General features: G+C 44.6%; 2 protein-coding genes across 4 annotated transcripts in view; both read left to right on the top strand.

Annotated features, from left to right (window-relative positions):
- LOC311009305 (H-2 class II histocompatibility antigen, A-U alpha chain-like) overlaps positions 1 to 7,304 on the top strand; it is a 29,239-nt gene extending 21,935 nt beyond the window's left edge. For all 3 annotated transcript variants that reach the window (XM_084003388.1, XM_084003387.1, XM_084003389.1), the window contains one exon: positions 6,928 to 7,304. In XM_084003388.1, coding sequence (XP_083859514.1) covers positions 6,928 to 7,049 — 122 coding nt within the window. In that variant the 3' untranslated portion in view covers positions 7,050 to 7,304. The remainder of the gene's footprint in view (positions 1 to 6,927) is intronic.
- A 2,695-nt stretch (positions 7,305 to 9,999) lies between these two features.
- Positions 10,000 to 13,613, top strand: LOC311009301 (H-2 class II histocompatibility antigen, I-E beta chain-like). Its single transcript, XM_084003383.1, has 6 exons — positions 10,000 to 10,109; positions 10,826 to 11,098; positions 12,377 to 12,590; positions 12,859 to 12,926; positions 13,121 to 13,234; positions 13,437 to 13,613. Exons 1-6 carry the CDS (start codon positions 10,055 to 10,057, stop codon positions 13,460 to 13,462), a joined length of 750 nt encoding a protein of 249 aa, XP_083859509.1. The 5' UTR covers positions 10,000 to 10,054; the 3' UTR covers positions 13,463 to 13,613.
- The last annotated feature ends 609 nt before the right edge of the window (positions 13,614 to 14,222 follow it).

The raw sequence follows: 14,222 nt of genomic DNA, 5'->3' as shown, positions 1-14,222 counted from the left end.
GAGCCATTGAGTGCACGCACAGAGGAGAGGGAGGTATGTATCACCTCGTCTAACATCAGAGCATAACATAGTTCAGTATGGAAATGCGGTGGTGTTTTCCTTTAACTCTGTTTTCTGTCTCCAGATGTGCCGTGACTCTGAACTCTGTTTTCTGTCTCCAGATGTGTTGTGACTCTTAACTCTGTTTTCTGTCTCCAGATGTGGACGTGACTCTTAACTCTGTTTTCTGTCTCCAGATGTGTCGTGACTCTTAACTCTGTTTTCTGTCTCCAGATGTGTCGTGACTCTTAACTGTATGTTTTCTGTCTCCAGATGTGACGTGACTCTTAACTCTGTTTTCTGTCTCCAGATGTTTCGTGACTTTTAACTCTGTTTTGTCTCTAGATGTGTCGTGACTCTTAACTCTGTTTCTGTCTCCAGATGTGTCGTGACTCTTAACTCTATTTTCTGTCTCCAGATGTTTCGTGACTCTTAACTGTGTTTTCTGTCTCCAGATGGGTCGTGACTCTTAACTCTGTTTTCTGTCTCCAGATGTGTCGTGACTCTTAACTCTGTGTTTTCTGTCTCCAGATGTGTCGTGACTCTTAACTCTGTTTTCTGTCTCCAGATGTGCCGTGACTCTGAACTCTGTTTTCTGTCTCCAGATGTGTTGTGACTCTTAACTCTGTTTTCTGTCTCCAGATGTGGACGTGACTCTTAACTCTGTTTTCTGTCTCCAGATGTGTCGTGACTCTTAACTCTGTTTTCTGTCTCCAGATGTGTCGTGACTCTTAACTGTATGTTTTCTGTCTCCAGATGTGACGTGACTCTTAACTCTGTTTTCTGTCTCCAGATGTTTCGTGACTTTTAACTCTGTTTTGTCTCTAGATGTGTCGTGACTCTTAACTCTGTTTCTGTCTCCAGATGTGTCGTGACTCTTAACTCTATTTTCTGTCTCCAGATGTTTCGTGACTCTTAACTGTGTTTTCTGTCTCCAGATGGGTCGTGACTCTTAACTCTGTTTTCTGTCTCCAGATGTGTCGTGACTCTTAACTCTGTGTTTTCTGTCTCCAGATGTGTCGTGTCTCTCAACTCTGTTTTCTGTCTCCAGAGGTGTCGTGACTCTTAACTCAGTGTTTTCTGACTCCAGATGTGTCGTGACTCTTAACTCTGTTTTCTGTCTCCAGATGTTTAGTGACTCTTATCTCTGTTTTCTGTCTCCAGATGTGTCGTGACTCTCAAATCTGTGTTTTCTGTCTCCAGATGTGTCGTGACTCTTAACTCTGTTTTCTGTCTCCAGATGTGTCGTTACTCTTAACTCTGTTTTCTGTCTCCAGATGTGTTGTGACTCTTAACTGTGTGTTTTCTGTCTCCAGATGTGGACGTGACTCTCAAATCTGTGTTTTCTGTCTCCAGATGTGTCGTGACTCTTAACTCTGTTTTCTGTCTCCAGATGTGTCGTTACTCTTAACTCTGTTTTCTGTCTCCAGATGTGCCGTGACTCTTAACTCTGTGTTTTCTGTCTCCAGATGTGTCGTGACCTTTAAAGGAAAACACCACCGCATTTCCATACTGAACTATGTTCTGCCCTGATCTTAGACGAGGTGATACATACCTCCCTCTCCTCTGTGCGTGCACTAAATGGCTCTTGAGCGCACTCCGCGCAGCGCTAATTTGCTAGCATGTAGCTTGTCCTTAGGATCCAAAGGGGGGTGAAGTTAGAAGCGACCAAGCACTTCCACGTTGTCCCTATTTAAATGCGGTTACGTGAGTAGTTACACGACCCAAGTTTGGTTACACAAAATGAAACATGCCAGTTTTTCTAAGCGGATAACAAGGATAACTATATAGTATGGCGGAATAACAACTGGAAGCACTTCGACGTCGGCGCAGTAATATCATCACTCAAAACATGACGGGACTATATACCTTCTGCTTATAACAAGCCTGTACGATGCACGTTATAACCATGATGTTTGATTCTTCACAAACTATCTTACTACAACCTGATGCTTCCTCAACTGTGCACAAACTACTACAGGTAGTGCAGGCGACGGCGTGCAGGTCACGTAGGTTCTATTGACGGAAGTAAGAGGGGGAGCGGAGTGATGATATTACTGCGCCGACGTCGAAGTGCTTCCAGTTGTTATTCCACCATACTATATAGTTATCCTTGTTATCCGCTTAGAAAAATTGGCATGTTTCATTTTGTGTAACCAAACTTGGGTCGTGTAACTACTCACGTAACCGTATATAAATAGGGACAACGTGGAAGTGCTTGGTCTCTTCTAACTTCACCCCCCTTTGGATCCTAAGGAATATACTGGGACAAGCTACATGCTAGCAAATTAGCGCTGCGCGGAGTGCGCGCAAGAGCCATTGAGTGCACGCACAGAGGAGAGGGAGGTATGTATCACCTCGTCTAACATCAGAGCATAACATAGTTCAGTATGGAAATGCGGTGGTGTTTTCCTTTAACTCTGTTTTCTGTCTCCAGATGTGCCGTGACTCTTAACTCTGTTTTCTGTCTCCAGATGTGCCGTGACTCTGAACTCTGTTTTCTGTCTCCAGATGTGTCGTGACTCTTAACTCTGTTTTCTGACTCCAGATGTGTCGTGACTCTCAACTCTGTTTTCTGTCTCCAGATGTGTCGTTACTCTTAACTCTGTTTTCTGTCTCCAGATGTGTTGTGACTCTTAACTGTGTGTTTTCTGTCTCCAGATGTGTGGTGAACTTTAACTCTTTTTTCTGTCTCCAGATATGTCGTGACTCTTAACTCTGTTTTCTGTCTCCAGATGTGTCGTGACTCTTAACTCTGTTTTCTGTCTCCAGATGTGGACGTGACTCTCAAATCTGTGTTTTCTGTCTCCAGATGTGTCGTGACTCTTAACTCTGTTTTCTGTCTCCAGATGTGTCGTTACTCTTAACTCTGTTTTCTGTCTCCAGATGTGCCGTGACTCTTAACTCTGTGTTTTCTGTCTCCAGATGTGTCGTGACCTTTAAAGGAAAACACCACCGCATTTCCATACTGAACTATGTTCTGCCCTGATCTTAGACGAGGTGATACATACCTCCCTCTCCTCTGTGCGTGCACTAAAGGTCTCTTGAGCGCACTCCGCGCAGCGCTAATTTGCTAGCATGTAGCTTGTCCTTAGGATCCAAAGGGGGGTGAAGTTAGAAGCGACCAAGCACTTCCACGTTGTCCCTATTTAAATGCGGTTACGTGAGTAGTTACACGACCCAAGTTTGGTTACACAAAATGAAACATGCCAGTTTTTCTAAGCGGATAACAAGGATAACTATATAGTATGGTGGAATAACAACTGGAAGCACTTCGACGTCGGCGCAGTAATATCATCACTCAAAACATGACGGGACTATATACCTTCTGCTTGTTTTCACAACCCTGTACGATGCACGTTATAACCATGATGTTTGATTCTTCACAAACTATCTTACTACAACCTGATGCTTCCTCAACTGTGCACAAACTACTACAGGTAGTGCAGGCGACGGCGTGCAGGTCACGTAGGTTCTATTGACGGAAGTAAGAGGGGGAGCGGAGTGATGATATTACTGCGCCGACGTCGAAGTGCTTCCAGTTGTTATTCCGCCATACTATATAGTTATCCTTGTTATCCGCTTAGAAAAATTGGCATGTTTCATTTTGTGTAACCAAACTTGGGTCGTGTAACTACTCACGTAACCGTATTTAAATAGGGACAACGTGGAAGTGCTTGGTCGCTTCTAACTTCACCCCCCTTTGGATCCTAAGGAATATACTGGGACAAGCTACATGCTAGCAAATTAGCGCTGCGCGGAGTGCGCGCAAGAGCCATTGAGTGCACGCACAGAGGAGAGGGAGGTATGTATCACCTCGTCTAACATCAGAGCATAACATAGTTCAGTATGGAAATGCGGTGGTGTTTTCCTTTAACTCTGTTTTCTGTCTCCAGATGTGTCGTGACTCTTAACTCTGTTTTCTGTCTCCAGATGTGCCGTGACTCTGAACTCTGTTTTCTGTCTCCAGATGTGTTGTGACTCTTAACTCTGTTTTCTGTCTCCAGATGTGGACGTGACTCTTAACTCTGTTTTCTGTCTCCAGATGTGTCGTGACTCTTAACTCTGTTTTCTGTCTCCAGATGTGTCGTGACTCTTAACTGTATGTTTTCTGTCTCCAGATGTGACGTGACTCTTAACTCTGTTTTCTGTCTCCAGATGTTTCGTGACTTTTAACTCTGTTTTGTCTCTAGATGTGTCGTGACTCTTAACTCTGTTTCTGTCTCCAGATGTGTCGTGACTCTTAACTCTATTTTCTGTCTCCAGATGTTTCGTGACTCTTAACTGTGTTTTCTGTCTCCAGATGGGTCGTGACTCTTAACTCTGTTTTCTGTCTCCAGATGTGTCGTGACTCTTAACTCTGTGTTTTCTGTCTCCAGATGTGTTGTGTCTCTCAACTCTGTTTTCTGTCTCCAGAGGTGTCGTGACTCTTAACTCAGTGTTTTCTGACTCCAGATGTGTCGTGACTCTTAACTCTGTTTTCTGTCTCCAGATGTTTAGTGACTCTTATCTCTGTTTTCTGTCTCCAGATGTGTCGTGACTCTCAAATCTGTGTTTTCTGTCTCCAGATGTGTCGTGACTCTTAACTCTGTTTTCTGTCTCCAGATGTGTCGTTACTCTTAACTCTGTTTTCTGTCTCCAGATGTGTTGTGACTCTTAACTGTGTGTTTTCTGTCTCCAGATGTGTGGTGAACTTTAACTCTTTTTTCTGTCTCCAGATGTGTCGTGACTCTTAACTCTGTTTTCTGTCTCCAGATGTGTCGTGACTCTTAACTCTGTTTTCTGTCTCCAGATGTGGACGTGACTCTCAAATCTGTGTTTTCTGTCTCCAGATGTGTCGTGACTCTTAACTCTGTTTTCTGTCTCCAGATGTGTCGTTACTCTTAACTCTGTTTTCTGTCTCCAGATGTGCCGTGACTCTTAACTCTGTGTTTTCTGTCTCCAGATGTGTCGTGACCTTTAAAGGAAAACACCACCGCATTTCCATACTGAACTATGTTCTGCCCTGATCTTAGACGAGGTGATACATACCTCCCTCTCCTCTGTGCGTGCACTAAATGGCTCTTGAGCGCACTCCGCGCAGCGCTAATTTGCTAGCATGTAGCTTGTCCTTAGGATCCAAAGGGGGGTGAAGTTAGAAGCGACCAAGCACTTCCACGTTGTCCCTATTTAAATGCGGTTACGTGAGTAGTTACACGACCCAAGTTTGGTTACACAAAATGAAACATGCCAGTTTTTCTAAGCGGATAACAAGGATAACTATATAGTATGGCGGAATAACAACTGGAAGCACTTCGACGTCGGCGCAGTAATATCATCACTCAAAACATGACGGGACTATATACCTTCTGCTTGTTTTCACAACCCTGTACGATGCACGTTATAACCATGATGTTTGATTCTTCACAAACTATCTTACTACAACCTGATGCTTCCTCAACTGTGCACAAACTACTACAGGTAGTGCAGGCGACGGCGTGCAGGTCACGTAGGTTCTATTGACGGAAGTAAGAGGGGGAGCGGAGTGATGATATTACTGCGCCGACGTCGAAGTGCTTCCAGTTGTTATTCCACCATACTATATAGTTATCCTTGTTATCCGCTTAGAAAAATTGGCATGTTTCATTTTGTGTAACCAAACTTGGGTCGTGTAACTACTCACGTAACCGTATATAAATAGGGACAACGTGGAAGTGCTTGGTCGCTTCTAACTTCACCCCCCTTTGGATCCTAAGGAATATACTGGGACAAGCTACATGCTAGCAAATTAGCGCTGCGCGGAGTGCGCGCAAGAGCCATTGAGTGCACGCACAGAGGAGAGGGAGGTATGTATCACCTCGTCTAACATCAGAGCATAACATAGTTCAGTATGGAAATGCGGTGGTGTTTTCCTTTAACTCTGTTTTCTGTCTCCAGATGTGTCGTGACTCTTAACTCTGTTTTCTGTCTCCAGATGTGCCGTGACTCTGAACTCTGTTTTCTGTCTCCAGATGTGTTGTGACTCTTAACTCTGTTTTCTGTCTCCAGATGTGGACGTGACTCTTAACTCTGTTTTCTGTCTCCAGATGTGTCGTGACTCTTAACTCTGTTTTCTGTCTCCAGATGTGTCGTGACTCTTAACTGTATGTTTTCTGTCTCCAGATGTGACGTGACTCTTAACTCTGTTTTCTGTCTCCAGATGTTTCGTGACTTTTAACTCTGTTTTGTCTCTAGATGTGTCGTGACTCTTAACTCTGTTTCTGTCTCCAGATGTGTCGTGACTCTTAACTCTATTTTCTGTCTCCAGATGTTTCGTGACTCTTAACTGTGTTTTCTGTCTCCAGATGGGTCGTGACTCTTAACTCTGTTTTCTGTCTCCAGATGTGTCGTGACTCTTAACTCTGTGTTTTCTGTCTCCAGATGTGTCGTGTCTCTCAACTCTGTTTTCTGTCTCCAGAGGTGTCGTGACTCTTAACTCAGTGTTTTCTGACTCCAGATGTGTCGTGACTCTTAACTCTGTTTTCTGTCTCCAGATGTTTAGTGACTCTTATCTCTGTTTTCTGTCTCCAGATGTGGACGTGACTCTCAAATCTGTGTTTTCTGTCTCCAGATGTGTCGTGACTCTTAACTCTGTTTTCTGTCTCCAGATGTGTCGTTACTCTTAACTCTGTTTTCTGTCTCCAGATGTGCCGTGACTCTGAACTCTGTGTTTTCTGTCTCCAGATGTGTCGTGACCTTTAACTCTGTTTTCTGTCTCCAGATGTGTTGTGACTCTTAACTCTGTTTTTCTGTCTCCAGATGTTTCGTGACTCTTAACTCTGTTTTCTTTCTCCAGATGTGTCGTGACTCTTAACTCTGTTTTCTGTCTCCAGATGTGTCGTGACTCTTAACTCTGTTTTCTGTCTCCAGATGTGGAGAAGCCTCAGCCCAATATTGGACCCGCAGTCTTCTGTGGACTGGGTCTGACCGTCGGTCTCCTCGGCGTTGCTGCTGGAACGTTCTTCCTCATCAAAGGAAACGAGTGCAGCTGATCGGATTAATGATCCTCACATTAACTAATCCAGGCTTAACTGATCCCGCTAACTCTCATTGTGATTCCTCCTTTATCTTAATACCAGCATGCTCTTATTTGGAAATAAACACTACATGATGTTTTCTCACAGTTGTGTATCTTGTATTATGACTGTGCTTCAGATTACATGTCATAGTGATATATATAAATATATATATATGAATTGAATGACGTGTACAGCTCCACAAATCCTAATAAAGTGTGTGATCAGTGAGATGGTGTCGTGGCTCCCTCTGATGTGTCTCTGAAACACTCAACAGTAGACCATCCTCTGGACTCCCTGAGGCTGGTCAGGAAGTCCTGGTACAGAGGAGACACCATGACGGCCCCCCATGTTTCCAGCAGCTAACACTGACATCAGGCGGTGGTTGAGACGGCTGGTCTGGAGTCAGTAACCTCAGAGAAGCTGCTGCTGCCGTCTCAGTCGTGCTCATGAATGAAGAGACTTTCACTGATGTCATGCTTCAACCACAGACAACGCTACGTCATTCGTAACCCCTACTTAGAGTACCTACTTTACATTTCACGTGTTTCCCGAAACCTTCTTTGCTACTGTAGCCGCCAGAGGAAGGCGGGGTTATAAATTAGGACAGACAGATTTAAGGAGGCCCTAATCAGGCAGATAGGCAGCTGTCTGTTTGGAGTCCTCACCAGCTAATTTGCTGCAGGCTGGTGAGGAGGATTGTGAGGGCACTGTTAGGAGCTGTTCCTGGAGGTATGTTTATCGCTATGCTTAAAGAGTGTCCACTGTTCACTCGGCATGTTGTGTGTGTGTGAGTGTGTGCATATGTCAATGCTGACATGTTTGTTTCAACCACTCTCCCAACCATTGATCAGGTTAAGCAGTCGGCTTTAAATCCCCAAGTGTGCTCAGCCTGCCTTAAACCGAGGGGCCTTGGGGGGTTTGCTGTGTATAGGGTTGCCCCTGACCAAAATGGGGCCCTAAGCGAAAACATTTCTTCGGAGGTGATTGAACTAATTCAGAACTGCTGTTCTGAAACCGAAAACTCAGAGTTGCCCATCTTAGAGTTGTTCAACTCAGAGTTGGTTGAGCCTGCTTTCTGGAACGCCCCCGTTGGCAAAAAATCTAAAGAACTCTGCACAGAATCTGGATCATGTCCACGATATGAAATGTTGAAAATGTCGGAGAATATACACTCAACAAAAATATAAACGCAACACTTTTGTTTTTGCTCCCATTTTTCATGAGATGGACTTAAAGATCTAAAATTCATTCCAGATACACAATATTACCATTTCTCTCAAACATTGTTCACAAATCTGTCTAAATGTGTGATAGTGAGCACTTCTGCTTTGCTGAGATAATCCATCCCACCTTACAGGTGTGCCACATCAAGATGCTGATCTGACATCATGATTAGTGCACAGGTGTGCCTTAGACTGTCCACAATAAAAGGCCACCCTGCCACCTTTTTGCTTTATTGGGGGTCTGGGGACTCAGAACCAGTCAGTATCTGGTGTGACCACCATTTGCCTCATGCAGTGCAACACATCTTCTTCGCATAGAGTTTATCAGATTGTCAATTGTGGCCTGTGGAATGTTGGTCCACTCCTCTTCAATGGCTGTGCGAAGTTGCTGGATATTAGTGGGAACTGGTACACGCTGTCGTATACGCCGGTCAAGCACATCCCAAACATGCTCAATGGGTGACATGTCCGGTGAGTATGCTGGCCATGCAAGAACTGGGACATTTTCAGCTTCCAAGAATTGTGTACAGATCCTTGCAACATGGGGCCGTGCATTATCTTGCTGAAACATGAGGTGATGTTAATGGATGTATGGCACAACAATGGGCCTCAGGATCTCATCAAGGTATCTCTGTGCATTCAAAATGCCATCAATAAAATGCACCTGTGTTCTTCGTCCATAACAGATGCCTGCCCATACCATAACCCCACCACCACCATGGGCCACTCGATCCACAACATTGACATCAGCAAAGCGCTCACCCACACGACGCCACACACGCTGTCTGCCATCTGCCCTGAACAATGTAAACCGAGATTCATCCGTGAAGAGAACACCTCTCCAACGAGCCAGACGCCATCGAATGTGAGCATTTGCCCACTCAAGTCAGCGACGAGCTGGAGTCAGGTCAAGACCCCGATGAGGACGACGAGCATGCAGTTGAGCTTCCCTGAGACGGTTTCTGACAGTTTGTGCAGAAATTGTTTGGATATGCAAACCAATTGTTTCAGCAGCTGTCTGAGTGGCTGGTCTCAGACGATCTTGGAGGTGAACCTGCTGGATGTGGAGGTCCTGGGCTGGTGTGGTTACACGTGGTCTGCGGTTGTGAGGCCGGTTGGATGTACTGCCATATTCTCTGAAACGCCTTTGGAGACGGCTTATGGTGGAGAAATGAACAGTCAATGCACGAGCAACAGATCTGGTTGACATTCCTGCTGTCAGCATGCCAATTGCACGCTCCCTCAATGCTTGTGGCATCTGTGGCATTTTGCTGTGAGACAAAACTGCACATTTCAGAGTGGCCTTTTATTGTGGGCAGTATAAGGTACACCTGTGCACTAATCATGATGTCAGATCAGCATCTTGATGTGGCACACCTGTGAGGTGGGATGGATTATCTCAGCAAAGCAGAAGTGCTCACTATCAGACATTTAGACAGATTTGTGAACAATGTTTGAGAGAAATGGTAATATTGTGTGTCTGGAATGAATTTTAGATCTTTAAGTCCATCTCATGAAAAATGGGAGCAAAAACAAAAGTGTTGCGTTTATATTTTTGTTGAGTGTATGTATGCTAATAATAATAATAATAGATGATTTCAGTGTGTTTGTGCTCCAGCAGCAGACTCTTGTCTGACTCGTCTACCTGGTAACAGGTGATGATGATGATGCTGATGCAGCAGGTCATGTGATCAGCTCCTCTGGTTGTTACAGCAGCTCTCAGTGAGACTGTCAGTTTGTGAGCTGAACAGGAACATGGCTTCAACTTTACTCAGCGTCTCCCTCCTCTTCATCAGCCTCTCCGGAGCAGGTAGGATCAATACCTGATCACTGATCAACACCTGATCACTGATCAATACCCTGGGGCCCGTTCCAGAAAGCAGGCTCAACAAACTCTGAACTTAACCCTGAACTCTGAGTTTTCGGTTCCAGAACAGCGGTCCTGAATTAGTTCAGTCAACTCTGAGGATGTAAACTCTGAGTTACACCTGCCGACTCTACAAAGCCATCATCAATGGAGCTCTGATACGAGTCACCATGGCAACCGGGAGAGTTATCAGATAAGAGCGTTTATGTAGAAAACAAGCTCATCCTTAGAAAGCCGACCAAAGTAACTGCAGCAAAGTAGAGATAGTTGTCGTGCAAAAAAATCTAAAGAGCTCTGCAAAGAATCTGGATTATGTCCGCGATATGAAATGTTGAAAATGTCAGAGAATATTGTTTAGATATGTGATCGGTAGGAAAAACGGTAATTTCCTTCAAAGTAATTAAAATCCTCTCCCGACGTAAAGCTGCTAGAATCACTTTTATTTCCATATCGATGGTTGACGAGGAAAGAGTTGGTTCGATTCTGGAAAAAGGCGGAGACATGTAGGAGAAACTCAGGGTTTGTTGAAGCAAACCTGCCAGCGAGCAGGTTAGGTTCACAGAGTCGGTTACTATGGTAACTGACCTAAAGGTTGAGTTACCTCTCTTTCTGGAACGGGCCCCTGATCTCTGGTTCATACTGACTGTGTTTTCCTCCAGATGGATACATACAATATACTGTGTACAGCTGTGAATTCAACTCTACTGATCTGAAGGACATCGAGTACATCCAGTCGTACTATTACAACAAGTTGAAGTACCTCAGTTTCAGCAGCAGTGTGGAGAAGTTTGTTGGATTCACTGAGTACGGACTGAATATCGCAGACTTATGGAACAGTGATCCTTCTACACTGGCTGGGTTTAAGGTTCTGAAGGAGTCCTACTGTCTGATTGCCGTTGGCCTTGATTACAATTCTGCTCTGACTAAAACAGGTGAGTTTGTTTTCATCATGTTGTCATTTATTCATCATCAACTCTGCTACTGCATCACACACACACACACACACACACACACACACACCTGGTATTAGTAGTTCCTGGTGGAACTGCAACACACACTACTACAAGCAGGGCCACATACACACATACATACATATATACACACATACACACACACACACACACATACACACACGCTGTAATTCTGCTGATGCTACTAGTCCTTACAGTAATACTACTAGTACTGATAGTAATTCTGCTGATGCTACTAGTCCTTACAGTAATACTACTAGTACTGATAGTAATTCTGCTGATGCTACTAGTACTTACAGTAATACTACTAGTACTGATAGTAATTCTGCTGATGCTACTAGTACTTATAGTAATACTACTAGTACTGATAGTAATTCTGCTGATGCTACTAGTACTTACAGTAATACTACTAGTACTGATAGTAATTCTGCTGATGCTACTAGTACTTATAGTAATACAACTAGTACTGATAGTAATTCTGCTGATGCTACTAGTACTTATAGTAATACTACTAGTACTGATAGTAACTCTGCTGATGCTACTAGTACTGATAGTAATACTACTAGTACTGATAGTAACACTGCTGATACTACTAGTACTGATAGTAATACTACTAGTACTGATAGTAATACTGCAGATGCTACTAGTACGTATAGTAATACTACTAGTACTGATAGTAATTCTGCTGATGCTACTAGTCCTTGTAGTAATGCTACTAGTACTGATAGTAATTCTGCTGATGCTACTAGTACTGATAGTAAAACTACTAGTACTGATAGTAACACTGCTGATGCTACTAGTACTTATAGTAATACTACTAGTACTGATAGTAACTCTGCTGATGCTACTAGTCCTTACAGTAATACTACTAGTACTGATAGTAATTCTGCTGATGCTACTAGTCCTTGTAGTAATACTACTAGTACTGATAGTAATTCTGCTGATGCTACTAGTACTGATAGTAAAACTACTAGTACTGATAGTAACACTGCTGATGCTACTAGTACTTATAGTAATACTACTAGTACTGATAGTAACTCTGCTGATGCTACTAGTACTTATAGTAATACTACTAGTACTGATAGTAATTCTGCTGATGCTACTAGTCCTTATAGTAATACTACTAGTACTGATAGTAATACTACTAGTACTGATAGTAATTCTGCTGATACTACTAGTACTGATAGTAATTCTGCTGATACTCCTAGTACCGATAGTAATACTACATGTGTATTTCAGCGACGCCCTACGTCAGACTGCACTTGGTGGCGTCCCCTGGTGGTAAACACCCGGCCATGCTGGTCTGCAGCGTCTTCGACTTCTACCCCAAACAGATCCGAGTGAGCTGGCGCCGAGACGGGAAGGAAGTCTCCTCTGATGTCACTTCCACTGACGAGCTGGCCGACGGTGATTGGTACTACCAGATCCACTCTCACCTGGAGTACACGCCCAGGTGGGTCCACCGCCCATCCAGTTGGGTCCAGGTCCATTAGGTTCAGGTCCATTAGGTCCAGGTCCAATACATTCAGGTCCAGTTGGGTTCAGGTCCAGGTTCAGGTCCAGTTGGGTTAAGGTCCAGGTCCAGTTGGGTCCAGGTCCAGGTTCAGGGCCAGTTGGGTTTAGATCCAGGTACTGGTTCAGGTCCAGTTGGATTTAGATCCAGGTCCAGTTGGATTTAGGTCCAGGTCCAGATCATGGATGTGTTGGTTCGTGTCCTGCAGGTCTGGAGAGAAGATCTCCTGTGTGGTGGACCACGCCAGCCTGAAACAACCTCTGGTGACTGACTGGGGTAAATACCTGTCTCTCTGCTCACCTGTTGACCCGCCCCTTTACCCGTCTCTCTGCTCACCTGTTGACCCGCCCCTTTACTTGTCTCTCTGCTCACCTGTTGACCCGCCCCTTTACCCATCTCTCTGCTCACCTGTTGACCCGCCCCTTTACCCGTCTCTCTGCTCACCTGTCTCCCCACCTGTCTGTCCTCAGACCCATCCATGCCCGAGTCTAAGAGGAACAAGATCGCCATCGGAGCCTCAGGACTGATCCTGGGTCTAACCTTGTCTCTGGCTGGATTCATCTACTACAAGAGGAAGGCCAGAGGTCAGATCAGGGCCCTCTTTAGTTTAGGGTCCGTTTGGACTCACACCTCTTTTTCCAGACCAGGTTCATCAGAGTCTGGAATTATTTCATCCATACTAGTACTTCTGAAACCTGGTCTGGAACCAGTTTAGTCTAGTTTTAATGATGTGGTATCAGTATTTGGGGCTGACCCTGTCCTCGTCTCTGCTTTTGTTTTATCCAGGCCGGATCCTGGTTCCCAGTAACTGAGCCCGGACCTGGTCCCGGACTTGGTCCAGTAGCTGTTTGTGAGATGGAAGTAGAAACAGCAGCTGCTTGGACCTGCTTCTTGTTGTCAGTGCTGCCACCTGCTGGACTGGACTGGCTCAACACCTGATTCCCTCATGATCTGTTCTGATACTATTAGGGATTGATGACGGTGTAGGACACAGCGGGATTCTGGGTCGGGCTTGGGCTTCAGACTCGTGGAGTGAGCTGGAGCGGAACCGGACCGATACTTTTACCATAACAATGATCTCTGCAAAACGTTGCCCGCTTGTGGCCACTTGCTCGTTCAGCTCCGCTCGTATTGACTACAAACATGTGCGCACACCGGAGGAACCGGACGGGAACCGGACCGGTACTTTTATAATACGTCGCTCAGCTCCACGCGGGAAGCTGTAATTAAGCTGACGAACAGTTGACGTTCTTCTTCAGTCAACCTGTTTAGGGTCCATATCGGAGCATCCCTAGATACTATCCAAACCCTGATCCAGGACTTAGTCTGGACTCTGGTGTGATGCTTTACTGTGTGAAATCAATATTTAACACCCATATCAACAAAATAACTGAGTTTTAAAATCAAATATCATGTATTCTAATCATCTTGCAGGTCGTGTGATTGTTGGATTTATATATTTTTACTGGAGTGAAATGTTTTCTAACACAATAAACCACCAGAACTCTCTGACTCACTGTGGACTTATTGGACCAGCGTTAATACCAGGAACCATCTACTCCATGTAAAACA

This window comes from Eutrigla gurnardus (assembly GCF_963514095.1).
Source record: "Eutrigla gurnardus genome assembly, chromosome: 23".
In the NCBI taxonomy this organism is placed as follows: Eukaryota; Metazoa; Chordata; class Actinopteri; order Perciformes; family Triglidae; genus Eutrigla; species Eutrigla gurnardus.
The sequence above is the reverse complement of the archived record's forward strand: the minus strand, read 5'-3'. Positions and strand labels throughout refer to the sequence as shown.